Source organism: Halichoerus grypus, chromosome 9, assembly GCF_964656455.1.
Source record: "Halichoerus grypus chromosome 9, mHalGry1.hap1.1, whole genome shotgun sequence".
NCBI classification, from domain to species: Eukaryota; Metazoa; Chordata; class Mammalia; order Carnivora; family Phocidae; genus Halichoerus; species Halichoerus grypus.
The window spans coordinates 69,089,436-69,109,188 of NC_135720.1; the positions used below are offsets into that span (position 1 = coordinate 69,089,436).

The 19,753-nt window shown below is 44.8% G+C and overlaps 1 protein-coding gene and 1 long non-coding RNA gene across 2 annotated transcripts in view; one reads left to right on the top strand and one right to left on the bottom strand.

Moving 5' to 3' along the window:
• GABRR2 (gamma-aminobutyric acid type A receptor subunit rho2) overlaps positions 1–19,753 on the top strand; it is a 42,305-nt gene that overhangs the window by 18,165 nt on the left and 4,387 nt on the right. The window contains exons 3-7 of the mRNA XM_036065163.2: positions 12,808–12,875; positions 14,381–14,604; positions 15,369–15,451; positions 15,651–15,791; positions 18,844–18,996. Coding sequence (XP_035921056.2) covers positions 12,808–12,875; positions 14,381–14,604; positions 15,369–15,451; positions 15,651–15,791; positions 18,844–18,996 — 669 coding nt within the window. The remainder of the gene's footprint in view (positions 1–12,807; positions 12,876–14,380; positions 14,605–15,368; positions 15,452–15,650; positions 15,792–18,843; positions 18,997–19,753) is intronic.
• Positions 146–18,963, bottom strand: LOC118518406 (uncharacterized). The gene is made up of 6 exons (XR_004908609.2): positions 18,802–18,963; positions 18,031–18,197; positions 14,028–15,867; positions 10,550–10,689; positions 1,615–2,425; positions 146–742 (listed from the first exon to the last, which is right to left on the bottom strand). It is a non-coding gene; the product is annotated as an uncharacterized LOC118518406 (long non-coding RNA).

Genomic DNA, 19,753 nt, shown 5'->3' on the forward strand with positions numbered 1-19,753 from the left:
TTTTTCACATCTGAGAAGTGTAGGTTAATTATCCACCTCACTCCCCTGCACCTCCTGACAATGTTCATACAACCAGAAGTGCCCTTCTTCCCTTCACGACTTGTTAGAAGTAACCACCGCTTCGAAGCCCAGCCCGAACACGGTCCCTATGGTGATTCTTTCTCCAGTGCCCACTGCCAGAATTAATCAAAAGTTGTCTCTTCTGTGAAATTCTCTACAGTGCCTTTGGGTAGAATTAACTGAGCTTTCCCCTGTAGTATCTCCTAGATGCTTCTATTACCGCTTCTGTGATGTGTCCTGAGACAGAACTCATTGTCCCCCTTAGTGAATTTTAGTCACCTGGAGAAAGCAATTTTTTTTTTTTAAAGATTTTATTTATTTATTTGACAGAGAGAGAGACCGAGAGAGGGAACACAAGCATGGGGAGTGGGAGAGGGAGAAGCAGGCTTCCCGCGGAGCAGGGAGCCCGATGCGGGGCTCGATCTCAGGACCCTGGGATCATGACCTGAGCCGAAGGCAGACGCTTAATGACTGAGCCACCCAGGCGCCCCTGGAGAAAGCAATTGTGTCTTCTTGATCTCTGTACTCCCAACCTCGCCCCTCAGGGCACGGTCTGGTGGATGTGGGCAATGCAGGTGTGAATGAATGAACAGGCAGCTGGTGAAGGTGTGGTGACACTAGGAAGCTCTGCATACATGGAAGGCCTTGTTCAGAGTAAGCTGTGATGCCCATCTATGAAAGACTGTGACACCCAAAACATCAAAGTAAGAAGAGAAATAAAGAATCGTTATTAAGGTCTCGTTTTTTTGTTTCAGTTCATTTTACTACAAGTCTGAGAAAATTTCGTTATAAAAAGAGGCCTTGGAAAGACTTTGAAAAGACAGTATCTTTGAAAAGATACTGCTAGATGACAGAAGACATGAACAGATATTTCTCCAGAGAAGACATATAGATGGCCAATGGATACATGAAAAGATGCTCAAGATCACTCATCAGCAGGGAAATGCAAATCAAAACTCAATGAGTGTTACGTCACACCTGTCAGAATGGCTAAAATCAACAACACAAGAAATAAGTGTTGGTGAGGATGTGGGGAAAAGAGAATCCTCTTGCACTGTTGATAGGAATGCAAACTATGGAAAACACCATGGAGGTTCTTCAAAAAATTAAAAATAGAATTATCATATGATCCAGTAATTCCACTATTGGGTATTTACCCCCAAAAAGTGAAAACACTAATTCAAAAAGATATATGCACCCCTGTGCTTATTGCAGCATTATTTACAATAGCCAAATAATGGAAGCAGCCCAAATGTCCACTGATAGATGAATGGATAAAGACGGAATGGAATATTACTAAGCCATAAAAAGAATTCAGTCTTGCCATTTGCAACAACATGGGTGGATCTAGAGAGTATAATGCTAAGTGAAATAAATCAGTCAGAGAAAAACAAATACCATATTATTTTATTCATATGTGGAATTTAAAAAAAACAAATGAAGAAAGGAAAAAAAGAGAAAACCCCAAAACAGACTCCTAACTATAGAGGACAAACTGATGGTTCCCAGAGGGGATGGATGAAATAGGTGATGGGGATTAAGGAGGGCACTTACCATGATGAGCACTGAGTCATGTACGGAAGTGTTGAATCACTATATTGTACACCTGAAACTAATATAATACTGTATGTTAACTATACAGGAATTTTATTTATTTAAATATTTTATTTTATTTATTTGAGAGAGAGAGAGAGAGTGAAAGAGAGAGCACAAGAGAGGGTAGGGTCAGAGGGAGAAGCAGACTCCCTGCTGAGCAGGGAACCCGATGTGGGACTCGATCCTGGGACTCCGGGATCATGACCTGAGCCGAAGGCGGTCGCTTAACCAACTGAGCCACCGATTAGTAACTATACAGGAATTTTAAAATTAATTAATTTTTAAAAAGATACTGCCAGACGAGTCTGATTAATTCGCTGACCACAGCATTTCTTTTGACAAACGCTTGAGGTGTTTTTCTCTCACCTGAAAGTGGCAAGTTGTAACTCCTTAGTAACGGGGAGCATGCACGCTAATAATAGGCAGCCCTTCTTCAAGTGTGGCCCACAGAGATTTTTCTGTTGTCAGGCCTCCCATTTCGTTCTGTAGCATCGTCCGCTCATACTGCAGGAGGTGAGTGAAGCGGCACTTCCCCTATGGCTTGGGCTGGGTGACAGTCCAGGACCCGAGTCTGGCCGTGAATCCAGGGGCAGTGGGCAGGTATGCTGGTGTGGCGGGCAGAACACCCAGGGCACCTGTGATTTCCTTGGGAAGTCAGATCTGCAGCACGGCCCCTCAGTGACGACATGCATGCTGAGAGCGTGGTGGTCATTCCTGCCCCCGATGTGTATTAAGCCCTCTTCAGGCCAGGCTCTCTGTTCTGTGAGTGCTGAGGGAAATAGCAATGAGTAAGTTTCAGGCTCTACCTTCTAGGTAAGTGAGATAGGCCACAGTAATAATGACAGTGACAATATAACTCTTTATAGAACATCTTACATGCCAAACCCTTACATGGGCTTTGCGTGGATTAGCACGTTCAATCCTCATGACAACTATATGAGGTTGGTGTATATTATATCTATTTTACAAATAAGGAAACTGAGGCACAGACAACTTATGTATGCCCAAGGTGACACTGCTAGTAAATGATGGAGCCAAAACTCAGCTCCTGCCTAGCTAACAAAATGGATTTATTTTTTTACTTTTTGGAATCACAGAGTCCTTTGAAAATCTGTTTGTTTCCCAGAATAGTGATAATCTCTCTGTCACACACACACACACACACTTTTATATGCGACATCAGGAGGGTCACAGAATCCTTGCACCTGTCCCTAGGTTCTCCATGGAGCTCAGTATAACTACCCCAGCCTGCCTTGCACAGATGACCTCCACCTGAGGACATCAGTAGAGAATAACAAAGCACAGACATGAGCAAAGCAGTTCGGGGTAGCTGGGAGGTGGCATACCTAGGGAGGGCAAAGGAGGAAATGCAAGGCCAGGTGGGGGACCAGAGGGACAGAGAAATGGCCCACTCTCCTGCTCTGGAGCCTGATCTGTCTTCTGGCCCCCATGAGGGCCAGGTGGCTTTCTTGGGCTTATCTTCCACTTTCTGATCTTATCATTCCTACAGCAGAGGTTCCTCAACCCCCTGATGAACTGGTTGGAGAAGACAGGAGTGGGGAACTCAGGGACCTGCTTCCTTAACCCGAGTTGGTAAATGACCACTTTCTTCTCCACCCGTGGGACCAGAGAGCCTGCAACATACCCCCTTGCTCTGCTTCCACACATTGAGAGGAACCTTGTGCCATTATCCTCAGGTCTTGCTGGCTACTGATATGCTAACCGCCCCATCCTCCTCTAATGTGTGGGGGTGCCGGTGTTTCAGATGCTTTCTCCAGTGCAGATTTTGTAGGCTGACAAAGCAGAAAGACAACCCTCCTCCCCAGTGGTTGACGGGGGAAGTGGATGAGTGTTCTGATAGGAAAGGAATAGGACACTGTGGGTTTTGGAACCTCAATTAGGGGGTTGGAGAAATCCTCCTAGGAGAAAGGCGGGGTTTAAGCTAAGACTCTGGTCAATTAGACTAGATAGAGTAGTAATATCTTGTGTTTCAAATGGAGTTATGTCTATTTTATATGTCTAGTGTTTATTTCCTCTTTTTTTGAAATGCTTATTCAAGTCTCTTGCCTATTTTTGTATTGGGTTGTCTGACTTTTTTTTCTTTTCTTTTTAAAGATTTTTATTTATTTATTTGACAGAGAGAGACACAGCGAGAGAGGGAACACAAGCAGGGGGAGAGGGAGAGGGAGAAGCAGACTCCCCACTGAGCAGGCAGCCCGATGCGGGGCTCGATCCCAGGACCCTGGGATCATGACCTGAGCTGAAGGCAGATGCTTAACGACTGAGCCACCCAGGCGCCCCTGTCTGACTTTTTCTTAGTGGGACTCTTAGGAATTATTTATATATTCTGCATATGAGCTCTTTGACGGTGGCGTTTTTGATAAAGAGGAGTTCTTTATTTCTTCAATGGAAAAAATTTTTTTTAAGATTTTATTTATTTATTTGACAGAGAGAAAGAGCACGAGCACAAGCAGGGGGAGTGGCAGAGGGAGAGGGAGAAGCAGGCTCCCCGGTGAGCAGGGAGCCAGACTCGGGGCTCAGGGCTCAATGCCAGGACCCTGGAATCATGACCTGAGCTGAAGTCAGACACTTAACGGACTGAGCCACCCAGGCGCCCCTCAATGAAAAATATTTTATTGAATTGTAACACATATACAGAAAAAATACACAAATCATAAGTGTACAGCATAGTAAATTCTCAAAAAGTGAACACGTTCATTAATGAGCACCTAGATCAAGAAATAGTATTTCCAGAAGTCTCCTCTCCCTGTCATTATCCTTCCATCATGGGCAACCATTATCCTGACTTCTAACACCAAATATTCGTTTTGCTAGGTAATCTTAATTTCAATGTAAATCTATCGATCTTTTCTTAATGTTAGTGCTTTTTGTGTCCCGATATTGCTCTGCCGAGATAAGAATATATTCCCCTCTGTTACTTTCTGGAGCTCGTTGTTTTGCTTTTCACATTTGGATCTATAATCCACTTGGAGTTATTCTGCATATAGTGTGATTTGCATATGTATTGCCAATTGTCCCAACATTAGTTATTAAAGATACTCTTCCTTCTCCAGTGACCTGTGGTGATATCTTTATAATAAGTCAATGTCCTTAAATATGTGTATCTGTTTCTGGACTCCCTACTCTGTTCCATTTGTCAATGTGTCCATTTTTATGCCAGTCCTTCGCTTCTTATTTACTGTAGTTCTATAATAAATCTTGGTATCTGGTAGAGCACATCTTCCCACCCTGTTTTTCTTCAAGATGGACTGCTTTGAATTTCCTAATAATCATTTTGTCAAGTTCCATAAGAAAACCTAATGAGATCTTGATTAGAATTGCATTGATCTATAGATCAATATGGGATCATTCATATTTTTATAATATTGAATCTTCCAATACAGGAACATGATCTATTTTCCCACTTATTTAGGTCTTTAATTTCTTTCAATAATATTTCATAGTTTACTTCATAGAGGACATCCAGATATTTTGTTAGATTTATTTCAGGTACTTATTCCTAGGTATTTTTGATGCTATTGTTAAAGGCATTTTTTGCAAAAATTTCCTTTTCTAACTTTGATTTTTGTATATTGACTCTGTATTCAACATCCTTATTAAAATCTCTTATTAATTCTAATAGTTAATCTGCTAATTAAAAAATTATATACCCAATCTTATACAAATAATTGCATTTTTGTTTTTTTTCCAGTTGTCATAACTTTTTCTCATTTCCTTCCTTATTGTACTATATAGTCCTTTCAAAACAGTATTGAATAGAAGTGGCATTTATAGGCATCCTCAGTATTAAAGGAAATCTTACAACACTTACCATTAAATATGATATTTACTTGGGCACCTGGTGCTCAGTTGGTTAGGTGTCTAACTCTTGATTTTGGCTCAGGTCATGATCTCAGGGTAGTGAGATTGAGCCCTGCGTAGGGCTACACACTCAGCGCAGAGTCTGCTTGTCCCTCTCCCTCTGCTCCTCCCCCTGCTTGTGCTCTCTCTCTCTCTATTTCTCTCTAAAATAAATAAATAAGGGACACCTAGGTGGCTCAGTTAGTTAAGCGTCTGCCTTTGGCTCAGGTCACGATCCCAGGGTCCTGGGATCAAGCCCCACATCGGGCTCCCTGCTCCGCAGGAAGCCTGCTTCTCCCTCTGCCTGCCGCTCCCCCTGCTTGTGTGTGCTCTCTCTCTGACAAATAAATAAATAAAATCTTTTAAAAAATAAATAAAATCTTTAAAAATAAATAAATATGATATTTACTGTAGCTATTTTTTGGTAGCTATCACTTTTCAAATTAAGTAAGCTCCCTTCTATTCTTCTATTCCTCAGGGTCCAAAATGGACACTGATTTTAGCAAAGGCTTTTTCTGCTAATATGGAAAATTATATTGATTGATTCTATTTTTAAGATTTATTTTTTTGGGGGGGCGCCTGGGTGGCTCAGTCGTTGGGCGTCTGCCTTCGGCTCAGGTCATGCTGGGATCGAGCCCCGCATTGGGCTCCCTGCTTGGCAGGAAGCCTGCTTCTCCCTCTCCCACTCCCCCTGCTTGTATTCCCTCTCTCGCTGTCTCTCTCTCTCTGTTGAATAAATAAATAAAATCTTTAAAAAAAAAAAAAGAGGGGCGCCTGGGTGGCTCAGTCGTTAAACGTCTGCCTTCGGCTCAGGTCATGATCCCAGGGTCCTGGGATCGAGCCCACATCGGGCTCCCTGCTCAGCAGGAAGCCTGCTTCTCCCTCTCTCATTCCCCCTTCTTGTGTTCCCTCTCTCACTGTCTCTCTCTCTCTCTCTGTCAAATAAATAAATAAAATCTTAAAAAAAAAAAAATCTATTTTTTTATTTATTTGAGAGAAAGAGAGTGTGGGGGGCAGAGGCTGAGGGACAGGAAGAGAGAAACCTACACAGACTCTGCTGAGCATGAGCCTCATGTGGAGCTCGATCTTATGACCCTGAGATCACCACCTGAACGGAAACCAAGAGTCGGCCACTTAACCGACTGTGCCACCCAGGTGCCGATTCTATTTTTTTTTAAAGATTTATTTATTTATTTGAGAGAGAGAGAGAGAGAGAGAGCATGAGAGGGGGGAGGGTCAGAGGGAGAAGCAGACTCTCATCTGAGCAGGGAGGCTGATGTGGGACTTGATCCTGGGACTCCAGGATCATGACCTGAGCCAAAGCCAGTCGCTTAACCAACTGAGCCACCCAGGTGTCCCCGATTCTATTTTTATAGTTTACAGTTTTATGCAGAAATTCTCCATCTTAATTTTTTAATCTCTTTGCACTTAGTACATTAAGGTATTTTAAAGTTTATGCTATTTCAATATCTAAAGCCCCTTGTTCTATTCTCTATTTTTTTCTGCTGGTTATTGTGTCTTACTTTCTTGTGTGCCTGGTTACTTTTTTATTATGAACTGTATATTATATTTACAATATTTCTAATAGAAATAATTGGAGACCTCCGATGGTGCTATCTTCCTCCAGAGAGGATTACTGTTTATTTCTACCAGGTACCTGGTAGCACTAATACCCTGGTCTGCCTGAGGCTACTCCACTCCAGAGAACTAACCCACTTGTAGAGACTGTGTGCAGATGAGCTGCACACCCTGCAAGGGCCTATCTACCTTCATTGCTAAGGTGTACTTTTGGGGATCCTAATATAGAGCTAGACTGTTTGGCGGGCCCTGGTCTCTAATCCCAGCCCTGAAGCTTCCCAAAACCATCAAAAGCTTCCTTCAGCTTCTCAGTTGCCTTCCTGAGTTAGCAAATTCCCCCAGGAGAAATAGATCCAAATTTTGAACACATCTCCTTGGGCCTCTGTTTCTCTCTCACATCCTAATCCAGGTTTAACTTGTTAATTTCAAAATCTTCAGAAAGAAATTTTTATATTTTGTCTAGCTTTTTAGTTTTCAGTAGAAATATTACTGTGAATTACTTAGCTTGCAGTTACTCAACGTGGAAGTCCTTGATTGATTTTTCAATGTTAAAACAATCTTGCAAACCTCCCCCCCCAAAAAAAACCAACCTTGCTTTCCTGGAATAAACCTGATTTAGAAGTGATTTACCTTTTTTTAAAAAATATATTGCTGGAGGGATCCAGCTTAATATTTTGTTTAGGATTATTGATTCTATGTTCATGGGTGAGATTGACTTGTAATTTTGCTTTCTTGTACATCCTTAGGCTAACTTCATAAAATAACTTGGTATCTTTTGACATGTATTTTGATTTTTTAAAATATTCTTTTGATATTCTCTGGAAAAATTTATGTAAGATGTACTATTTCCTCCTAAACCTTTGCTAGAATTTGCTGGTGAAGGCATCTGGACCTATCATTTTCTTTGTGGGAAAATTTAAATTAAAGATTTTTTAAATTAAAATTTTTTTAAATAAAAAAAATTTTTTTAAATAGTTATAGGACTTTTCAGGTTTTTGTATTTCTCCTCTTATCAGTGTTGATTGATATGTTGTATATCCCTGGTAATTTGTTCATGTCATCTAAATTTTAAAGGTTATTGGCAAAAAGTTGTTCAGAATAATGTCTTTTAATCTTTTTTATGTTTGTAGCTTATAGAGTGATGCCCTTTTCATTCCTGATAGTGGCTATTTTTGCTTTCCTTTTGGCAAGATCAATCTTGTTAGAGTTTTATTGGTTTTTATCAGTCCTTTGAAAGAACCAATATCTGGCTTTAATTATCCTTTCAGTTGTATGTTTGTTTTCTATTTCAATGCTTTCTCTTCTTACCTCTATTATTTCCTTCTATCTACTTTAATTTGCTGTTCTTTTCCTAACTTTTAGAGATGGATGCTTACCTCATTGAATTTAAGCTCTCTTTCCTTTCTGAGATGATGGTTAAGGTTATAAATTTCCCTGGAAGAAACACTTGGCCTGCATTCCATGAGTTTTGATGTGTAGTATTTTTTAAATCATTTTGTTAACATTTTCTAATTTTCATTATGATGTCTTCACTGACCCATGAGTTTTTCCAGAAGTATATTGCTGAATTTGCAAATGTATAGAGATTTTCTATTTATATTTTTGTTGCTAATTTCTAACATTCATTGAGTTCACAGTTTATATCAATTCCAGTCCTTCAAAGTTTGTCAAAATTGCTCTTTAGCCCTGTATATGGTAAATTTTTTGTAGATGTTCAACGAGTGCTTGAAATGAATTTTTATTATATAGTTTTTGCATTCATTGTCCTAAACATGTCTGTTATGTCAAGTTTGTTAATTTGTTTTCATCTTATATGTCCTTACTGGGATTTTTTTGCCTACCTGTTTTACAAATTCTGAGAAAGATGTATTAAAATCTCCCACTATGAATGTAAATTTGTCTGTTTCTCCTTCAATTCTGTCCACTTCTGATTTTTGCATTTTGAGGTTATATCAGTAAATGCACACAAATTTATATTTATATTTTATTGGTGACTTGAGTCATTTATTACTATGAAATGACCCTCTTTATCTCTCTTTTTCTACTTTATTTGATATAATATAACTACACCCATTTTCTTCCGGTTAGTATTCGCATGTGATATCGTTTGCATTCTTTATGTTCAACTTTCCTGTATCTTATATTTTCAGTGTGTCTCTTCAAACAGCATAAAGTTGGGTATTGTTTCTTGATCCAGTCTGACAAACTTTTAGCACTGTTGAATTATCAAGTTGGACAATATTTGTTTGTTAAATGGAACATTTGGTCCATTTATATTTAGGAATAATTTACATGTTGGTTTTAAATCTGTCATCCTACTCTTTTTTATTGTCCAACCAATTCTGTGTTCTTTCTTTTTCTTTCCTTACTTGTTTTCTTATGGATTGGTTACTTTTGGTTATTCCTATTTAAGCTTTCCTATTTTAGTTTTGAACACACATACTCTTGCTATTTGTCAGTGGCTCCCCAGAAAACAACATGAACTCTTGGCTTCTCATACTAGTGTGTTAATTAGCTACTTTAACTGTTCTCCGAGGCAATGCAAAGACCTTGAACACTTTCACTCCATTTATAGCCCTCCTCATTTAAATGTTATTTTTGCTTGTATTTCTGTTTAGTTTTTTCATCTCCACAATACATTATTAATATTGTTTTATACAGCCAATGTTTACTTAGAATTATGCATATGTAAATTTTTGTTTTTCTTTATTCATTCTTGCATCTCCAGCTTTCCCTCTGGGATCACATTCCTTTGGCTTGAAAAAGATCTTCATTTAGGGCAGGACATATTTTGGCCTATTCTCTGTTTTAGTTTTTCTGAAAATTCTGTTTCACATTCATTCTTGGAGTCAGTGGGGAATAAATGACATATATCTTAATTTAAAAAATGGATAAATTCCTAACATGTGCTTTTTAGGGCCAAGTGAGGAGAAATAATGGTGGAAAGGCTAGGAACCAAGAAAATCGTTGGCTACACATGTATTTCCCTTATGCTGCCTTGAATTTTTCACCTCGTTGGTTATACTGCCTGAAATCCCACCAGTGACTTCTGTTTGGTTTGATCTGGTTTACCAGATCCCTCTCTCAAAGCAGAAAAACCCACAGCGGTGTGAAGAGACCAAGGCATGAATGCCTACTTAATTTAACTAGACTGCTTTCTTTCTAACACCCTATAGGACCCTGTCCCACTCAAAACATAAAATTGTTCAAGGAAGGAGGAGAATGACCTGTAATTTGGAAGAATTTCTCCCAAAATCAGGTTGGGAAGGGCCACAAAATAGAGAGTTCAGGAGAGCCTGGAAGCATTAGCCCTGGGAAGTGGGATAGGTCAAGGACAAAAGTCAACTCTATTGCACTCAGACCAAGGAGGACAGGGCATTGGTTCTGTTCAGACTTGAGGTATGAGTCCCCCAGAACGCAGCTTTAGAGTCTCCTGAACACACAGATTGTTTACCTTCAACAACCCAGGTCTCCTGAGAACTTGACCTGTACTCCCACGTGGGCAGGACCTCCAGAGCGCTGACACCACCCTCACAGGCGTTATCAAAATTTCTCTTAGAAGGGCAGCTGGAGCTGTGGAGAGCAGGGCAGGCCCTGAGAACAGAAAGACACAGTTTCAGACTCGAAGAAAGCTGATATATTTTATCTTGAATAAGTCCTTTGCCAAAACCAGCTCCTATTCAAACACTGTGCCCATTATCTGAAAACCAGGCCACTGGGAGGTAGGTCCAAAGAAGGTGATGGCTATATTGTTTTTTCCCTTTGGCTCTTGGAACAACTGGATGTGGCAGATCACTTGGAACTTTAGAGAAAGGAAGCGAGGGGAAAGGAGAGCGGGTCACGTACAGCACACCTCCGTGAGAGGCAGCAATACCAGAGTTAACAGCTCAGACTCTGGGCTATTTTAACATCTCTGGCTAACAAGGGGTCCAGAGGATGAGGAAATTAACCAGCCCCACTTCCCCGATGGCTGTGCTGGGAGCACATGGCCCCGCGGGGGGAGCAGGGTCTGGGTATTAGGAGAGAACCCTGGCCAGGCTCCCTGAAGATCCCCCTCATGTTGCAAGCCCCACCAGGGAGAAAGGCAGACTAGTCAGCCCTAAGGAGGGGGCGTCCTCCTCACCTTCAAAGAATCCCTGGAGCCTGGAATAAGAAGAGAACACAGAGCAGGGACTTCTCATGGGCCCTGACCTAAGCCATCAGTTGAAAAACATGGGAAAATAAAAAGAGCAGTTTACACCCTGATTTGAGAGGGAAAAAGTAAAAATAAAAAATAAAGCATTGTACTCATTTGCTTACATGTTTAAGAATACAGAAAATATCCATTAAATCCCTCTAGTAATCAATAAAATGCTTCCATTCTATTGAGCTCAAAAAACAAATATTTAATGGTGAGATTGTAAGTATTAGCAGGTATACAGGGAAGTTTTGGGGGAGTCGGTGAGCTCATCCAATGTCCTGGGCCACTTCCATGAGGACCCCCAGCCTCCCAGTTTGGGCTGGAACTGAGGATTGAGCCTTCTGGTTCCTACTCTATGTCAGGGTCTCTGATCCTCCTTTCCTGCCCATGACCAAAATCTCGGTGCCTTCCAGACCTTCTCATTCCTAAGACCCAGACTCCCTCAGCCACCCTAAGGTTCTCCCTGCTCAGACTACAGTGGGTCAGCATGGCCTGGTCCCGCACTCCCTGGCTGGGGTTCAGAGGTTCAAGGTGCAGCGGGGCTGGCCTCTAGACAATGCCCCCCCCCCCCGCCCTGCAGGAAACCCAGCACAGCTGCCACCTGACTCTCTCAGAGATATTTTTTTTTTTTTTTTTGTCTAAGAGTATAATAGCATTTGTTAATATGCTTGACAAACACAGGTTTTTGGTTTTCCCCATTCTAGGTTTAAAAAATATACTAAAATCTAATAAACAATCTATGAAAGTATAACATACAGAAAGTATACAATCTGTAAGCGGACAGCCCATTAAGTTATCACAGAGTGAATGTAACCAGCATCCAGCCCAAGAAATAGAACAGGAAGTCATAGCTAAATCCACAGCTAAACACAGTTTTCGAAGTCTTGCCACGGGCCAGATGGAATTGGGTGTCAAGCTCTTGTGCCATGTACTCTCCTACTCCTCTTCTGACACGTCCTGGAAGGATTTAAAAATCTTGTACAGTATTGCCTTTGGCTGTGATCTAACTGCACAGAGATGGTCTCTCACACCAGACTGAAGGCTTCTGGGGGCAGGATCCCAGTTATCTGTTAGGTACTCGGGAGGTATGGTTTGAGTGACCGAATGAATCCAGCCCCGGGCATACTGGTGTCCCAGGCCCGGGTCCGAGGCTCTCAGGCCTCATCTGCCCTTTATAGATGTCACAGCAGGCAGAACAGTTGACCAGGGTCCCGACTCAAACACTAGAGCATTATTCTCTCTACCCTACGGAGACAGAGCTGGGACGTAGAAAGTAGTAATCCAGCTCATCGATTCATGCAACAAACATGGATTAAACATCCACCTTGGTCCAGGAAAGACACATAAAGCAGACACAGTCTCCACCCTCAGGAGGAAAGCTCAGGCACCCATCACGTCAGGAAGAAGCAAGAAAACCCTCATAGAATTTGAATTACTGCTTCACCCTGCTCCAGGCAGGCTGTCCCCAGCGGGGTTGCTGACCCAGTGGTAGATAGAATGTGCCTTCACCAGCTGTCTTTGCCCTTCTGCAGGCCCCGCTATCCCGGTAGGCGTGGACGTGCAGGTGGAGAGTCTGGACAGCATCTCGGAGGTGGACATGGTATGCAGTGGCCTCGGCGGGGCAGCCTCGGGTGCGGGGTTCTGAGGTTACGGTTCTGTGAGCACCTGTGGCTGCATGGGTGCGGGCCGTGCCTGGGTGGGCAGGGCCAGGGCTGCAGGGGATAAAACTGGGAGCCGGAAGTTGGCTCAGGTGCAGCGAAGCATAGAGCAGAGGTTCTCGACCAGATGGGTAAAAGTAACTCGGGGAGTTGGTTAAATGCAGATTCCTGGGCCCCACCGGAGACTTCCCGAATCAGTCTCTGGGAGTGAGGCCCAGCCCCTTACATTTGGACACACCCCCCACATGATGGGACCGGTCAGATGAACCCCACTTGGAGGATCACAGGAGGTGGACATTTTCAGACAGAAATTCTGCCGTTCTCTGCTCTCCAGTGCCCGCCTGGAGCATGGCTCCCCTATGCAATCCTTGGCAGTGTCCACCAAGATCTGGTAGTGAGGGAAGGCTTTTGAAGAAGCCTTGTTTCAGTTGAGACCTGAAGGACGGCTAAGGAGACAGCGTGGGGAGGGCCAGAGCAAGAGCAGGGGAAGGGCCCCGGAGGCAGAAGAAACAGGAGGTTTACAAACACAAACTGAAACAGTGGAGCACAAAGTGAGGAAGGGGTGGGGGTGGAGGGTTGGGCGGGTGGGGGTGCTCCCCTCCACGGGTGACCCTGCAGGACAGCCAGGAGGGGTAGAGGTGTGCTGGTAAAGCAGAAGTGGGCCCTACACTTTGAGACCACCACCACCACCAGGCGTCTTTCCACCCTCGCTCCCAGAAGAGGATGTTTGGGGTACTTATTTGTTCACACTTGTAACTTAGCCCTGGTATCCTCTGGTTGTGGCAGAGGTGCAAGACTCTTGGTTTAAGGCAGGAGATACTGTTTAACAGAACGAGGTTTCAGGCTGAAGTTATAGTAGATACGCAGCTGTCCATGCCTTCATCCATTCATTGCCCACCCCCACCCCCCATTTTTCCATCCTGCAAATATTTATTGATCACCTACTCTGTGCCTTGCCAGGTACCGAGTTAGGGCCTGGGGATTCAATGGCACGCAGGACACAATTCTGCCTTCAAAGATTCTGCAAAACCCACGATAGAAACTCTCTTAAACAGGACACTTGACTGTGCAGGTTTCTCCCAGTGTCCACTCACCTGAGACTGAATGCTTAGCCAACAGGAAAGGAGCCCCGTGTGCACGAGTCTGGGTGAGAGAGAGCAGGACGCCGCGGAAATCCGCCCCGCTGGCCCCCATGCCAGGCTGTCCGCCTCACGGCTGCAGGTTTCATTCGCGACGCCTGCAGGAGGGGCTGCTCAGCGTCCAGGGCTCCCACCTCACGATGCACAAGGAGCCAATGTCTTCCCTACTATAGCAGCACGGCGGAGGCGGGCAGCCACCGTCCCGCAGCTGAGCCTCGGGTGTCTGTTGCTTTGGTTGCTGACTGGTTGATGGTAAGAAAGGAAGCTTTCTAAGCACTTCTGTCTGGTGTCACCTCGGGCTCCCACAGGACTTCACCATGACCCTGTACCTGCGGCACTACTGGAAGGATGAGAGGCTGGCCTTTCCCAGCACCAGCAACAAGAGCATGACCTTCGACGGCCGGCTGGTAAAGAAGATCTGGGTCCCTGACGTCTTCTTTGTTCACTCCAAACGGTCCTTCACGCACGACACCACCACGGACAACATCATGCTGAGGGTGTTTCCGGATGGGCACGTGCTCTACAGCATGAGGTACTATCCACGGGCTCACTGTTTCTTGGTCCAGCGCCATTCTAATATGTCTGGTCAGTCTCTCTGGCCCTGAAGAGCTTGTCACCGTGGCTGGGCCTGTGGCTACAGATGGCACGAGCCTCCTGATGTCTGTTAGAAGTCTAGTAGCCAGTGACTTCCCAGTCATCGGGGAGCTTAAGCTCGGGTTAGGAGACCAGGTGGGCCTGAGTGAGTTGAGGGAGCCAATGACCTTCTGTGTACCTTCCACCCCTGAGAGCCTAGGATTCCAGTTCATCGGTTATAAAGATTTAAAAAGACAACAAGAGCTATTGTTTATTGAGTGCTACTGCGGACTGGCTTCTGGGCTAATGAGTGATTACGCAGGCTTATTCCCCATCTTCTTGGCCTGCTTGTACGGTTCGCCAGAAGTCACTGCTAATAGCCTTGGGGTGGCGGGGCGGGGAGGGGGGGGCATAACTTCCCAGGCATGTCTAGGGGAGGTGGCCCACTGGCTGAGGGCCACGCGCAGAGAAGGGTGCAAGTGTGTGCCCCTGACGGCCAACACCCTCAGTGGCTGGGGCCCCGCAGAGCACTGCTAACACATGCTGCGGAAGACAGAACTCTAAAAGTTAGGGTCCTGCAACGTAGAGACCGGGGTTTCCAAACTTCTGCAGTAGGTGTGAGAAGGCACTGCTCTTGGTCGTGTCGGGGTTCTCCTTACTCCAGGCAGGCGTATGAGCCAAGAACTCGCTGCACGAGCCAACATGCTTGTTTGGGTTGCCTAGGATTACGGTCACTGCCATGTGCAACATGGACTTCAGCCACTTTCCCCTGGACTCCCAGACCTGCTCTTTGGAGCTGGAAAGCTGTAAGTATCAGCGTTCCTAATGACAAATCTCCGCCTCGTTCCCGCTCCAATCTCTGTGCCATTTTAGTAACCGTTGAGACTGAGTACTGCCTGCCCGTGGTAAGGCCTCTTCACTCCGAGGCTGGTGTAGGATTTCCCTGTGCCTTCAGCCACCTCAGAAGCAAAGGAGTCGAATTAACTTGTTTTCCTTTCCCCAAAGATGCATATACAGATGAAGATCTGATGCTGTATTGGAAGAATGGGGATGAATCCCTGAAAACCGATGAGAAGATCTCCCTGTCCCAGTTTCTGATTCAGAAATTTCACACCACTTCCAGACTGGCCTTCTACAGCAGCACTGGTAGCTAATGTTTGCCACGGGCTGATCCGAATGTGGAAGAAAATACATTAGAACCCTCCAGCCTTGAACTTTTCCCCTGCCAATGAGAATGAATGTGTATTCCTAAGTAATTCATAGTTCTGCAAAACATAAGCAACACTTGGAAGCAGAAATTTAAAAAGTTGCCGTCCTCTGAAATCCGATGGCCAGAGGCAACCACTCCTAACAATTTAGCACACACCCTTGCAAACATCTTGCTTTAATGATATAATTGTTTTACATGCTATTCTGTAGTCTGATTTGTTTGACTTAATGATATGGATGATAGCTTTCCGAGGAAATGTATCTATTACCTATATTTAGATCTATAGATTTATTTATTTACTTACTTTAGTAGCGGAGGGGCAGTGGGGAGGGAGGATCCCAGGTGGACACCCCGCTGAGCACGGAGCCTGACTCAGGGCTCCATCTAAGGACCCTGAGATCATGACCTGAGCCGAAATCAAGAGTCGGACGCTTCACCAACTGAGCCACCCAGGCACCCCTATAGCTTTATTTTTAATGTTTAGTGTAACTCATCCTGGACCCCGGGCCGTGTTTGAGGTTTTGAGAGGGTGCACCTGTCAGTCCTCTAATCTCACCGTTAGTTCTTGTCGTCGTTTCTGAGGGCTGTCATAATAAACACAACCTGGGGGCCTGAAGCAACAGGAATGTATTTGCCCACAGTTCTGGAGGCCAGAAGTCTGCGGGCCATGCTCCCCCCTTAGGCTGTAGGGAGGAACCCTTCCTTGTCTCTTACTAGTTTCTGGCGGGTTCTGCGTTGCTCTAATGCCTGCCTCGGTCGTCACGTGGCATTCTCCGTGTCCCTCTCTGTGTCTTCCCATGCTGCTGTTTCTATGTATCTGCGTCCACAGAATTTCCGTCCTCTGTAAGGCTACCAGCCATTGGATTATGGCCCACCCTAATCCAACGTGCCCTCAGCTCATCTTGCTTCCATGTGCAAAGACCCTATTTCTAAATAAGGTCACATTCACAGAAACTGGGAGGTAGGACTTCAACATATCTTTCTGAGGGACACAGTTCACCCCATGACAGCCCTGCAAGTAGCTACAGGACCCTAAGGGACTTCTCACTTCTTCCCCCCTTGTCCGTGTGCCGAGAAGCCCAGGCCCTTCTGTGCGGAGCTTTTGTGCCACCGTCTGCCCCTGCACGTCCCCCATCTATCTCCCTGTTCCCCTGCCCCCACGCACGCCCCTCTGTGCCCAACATCAAACACTGAAAAAGACCAAGCCTCAGTCCAGGTGGTTTTAGTGTCCGGACAGCCCAAGCCGGCTTCCCTTTGTGCCCAGAGGGCTTGTCCTCATCACTCTCTTCCCTTCTCCACGGGTATGTATTGCCACACAATCTTCCTTTCTCATCTCTTCTTGGCAAGTTCAAACCCAATCTCTTTCTAAAACCATTTTTAAGAATGTCTTCTATAACTTTTTACTATGTGTCACTGTTTTGAGAATTTTATTTGAATTAACTAATTTCTACCCAACAAACCTATGGTGTAGATATTATTACCCCCAATTTACAGATGAGAAAACTGAGACTCAGAAGGATTAAGTTGCTTATTGAAGTTGCACAGCTAATAAGTGGCCAATCTGCCTTAGTCACTATGTGTACTCCCCTTAGATGTTTTCTATATTCAAATAGAAGCTTGTTTGTTTGTCTTGAGCCTTTCTAGAGTCCAGATTAAAATGCATCTTCCTCTCCCATTACTTACTATGTACCAACAAGCAGGGTCTGCTCCCCCCACAGGGGCTGCCATCTCACCACAGGGGCTGCCATCTCACCACAGAGTGCTGTTTGGAACACAGAGTATACATTTTTAAAGCTCTTGGTTCCCTCCTAGAGTTTCCAAGGCAACTCTCCCTGGTTTTCTTAAGAGGAAAGGATAGTGGAATAGTCCTTCACAGAATGAAGGCAACTCTCAGCCCTTCCAGAAAGACCCTGTACAAACCTAAGGAACAATGTGATTTGCTTCATGGGTGCCAATTTAAGTAGGGAAAATAAAGCTGACATGACGGGGCAAAGGTTGTGGGATGAATAAATGATTAGGAGTGTCTGTCACATCTGAAGATGTGTCTATTCACTCCACTAAAAGCACCTAGCTCATTCAGACAACCAAGGAACCTACATAGTGACCGTGTGTCAAGCTTGTCTGGACCCATCCTATCGTTCCAGCCTTTCCCTAGTGATCCAACCCTCCCCTTACCTGATTCAGCGGTAACTTCCCACGCCAGCCAGGTAGCCCTTGTTCCCTCAGCAGCGTCTTCCTGGGGGCAGCCTGCCGTCCTCCTGCCTCCAAACCACCGGGGAGTGGTCTGACAAGCAGACTTCCGGGCCCTGTTGCAAGCTACTGAGTCAGTATCCCAGGCTGGGCTGGAATGGGCGTGGGGTGGGTGTGTGCACACAGTTGCAAAAGTTACTTTTGACATTTATATTGCCCTTGACGCCATCCTTGGTCCCAGTGATTGGGTATCGATCTTGTGGATCATTTGACACCTTACCATTTTAGTCCTTGTTTACAACCATCCATCCCGTGATATATGTGGAGACTGGCTGAGCTGACCAATCTACAACCAAGGGGACAGTGACAAGAGCCCAGCTCTGCTGGCTCCTGCCTCAGTGGTATTGGACTCAACAAAATAGAACCAGTCCCACTTCTTAGCCTCCTGAGCAGTGAGTCCTCAGGAAATATGGTTGGGGGTTGCAAATAACAAATACAAACCAGCAACTAAACCTACATCTCTCGTTCTACCTTTCCCCAAAATGTTAGGGGAAGAGAAGAGAAGTTAGGTACATTGAATAAAACAGTACATGCATTAGATACTGGCAAGACACTTATTAATAGAGGGCTTAGACTTTAGAAAGGAGATGTATTATAGTAAGTCAATTGTTCATTAACTTTTAACTTTCTGCTGAAGAGGAGAGCAGTGGGGGTGGGGGTGGGGGAAAGGCTCCCAGGGAAGGAGTTTGTTTTTACCTCTCAAACTGAACCTCACTGGCTTCTTCCCGTGTCCCCCAGGCTGGTACAACCGTCTGTACATTAACTTCACGTTGCGACGCCACATCTTCTTCTTCTTGCTCCAAACCTACTTCCCTGCCACCCTGATGGTCATGCTGTCCTGGGTGTCCTTCTGGATCGACCGCAGAGCTGTGCCCGCCAGAGTTTCACTGGGTAAAAGCATGTGTTAAGGTGTGGGGGGGTGGCTATATTTTCCAGCAGGTCACTATAAAGAGAAAAGGTAAAATCATCATTCAGAGTTAACTGATGGTTTGTCAGAGCCCAAAGGAGCAAACTTTCCTCCCGCTTGCAGCCTTCACCATTCACACGCTGCTCTGCGTTTCCTAGACTACTTCACGGAAACCACAGGGAGCTAAAACTATGTCAACTTTGCTCCAATCACTTCAGAAAAATAAAGTCTGTTTGGGGGATAGACTTCCCCCACCAGCAGTCTTAGAGCTCAGTACTTCGATAAATAAGACAATTCTGCAAATGCCAAAACCTTATTCTGTAAATACAAAAATTGTGTTTGCTGGCCTTGGTTGGACAGACTGAGAGTCTGAAGGCAGGGCGGGGATTAGGGGATTTGGGGGGGAGGGAGAGGGCTGTACTCCCCAGAGTTGCGGTTTTAGTCCTCCCAGACCCGAAATTCCAGAGGGAACGTTAACAGCTCATCATTGTCAATTTGGAGGAAATCGGCTTGGGCTCCAAGAAATGTGAGGGTTTAACCAGCAAGGCACAATGAAGCTAGCGTGACAGGCCTCCAGGAATTTCCACAGTCTTCGGAGACTTAATCAGTGTGGCTCAGATGAGAGGGAATGAGGCCATTCCTTGCGGCGTGGCCAGTTTCCTTTAGAGGGGTCCTTCACTCACTGTTTCGAATTCCACATCCGACGGGGTCCTTCGCGGAGCGCTGCTGATCCGGTGAGCC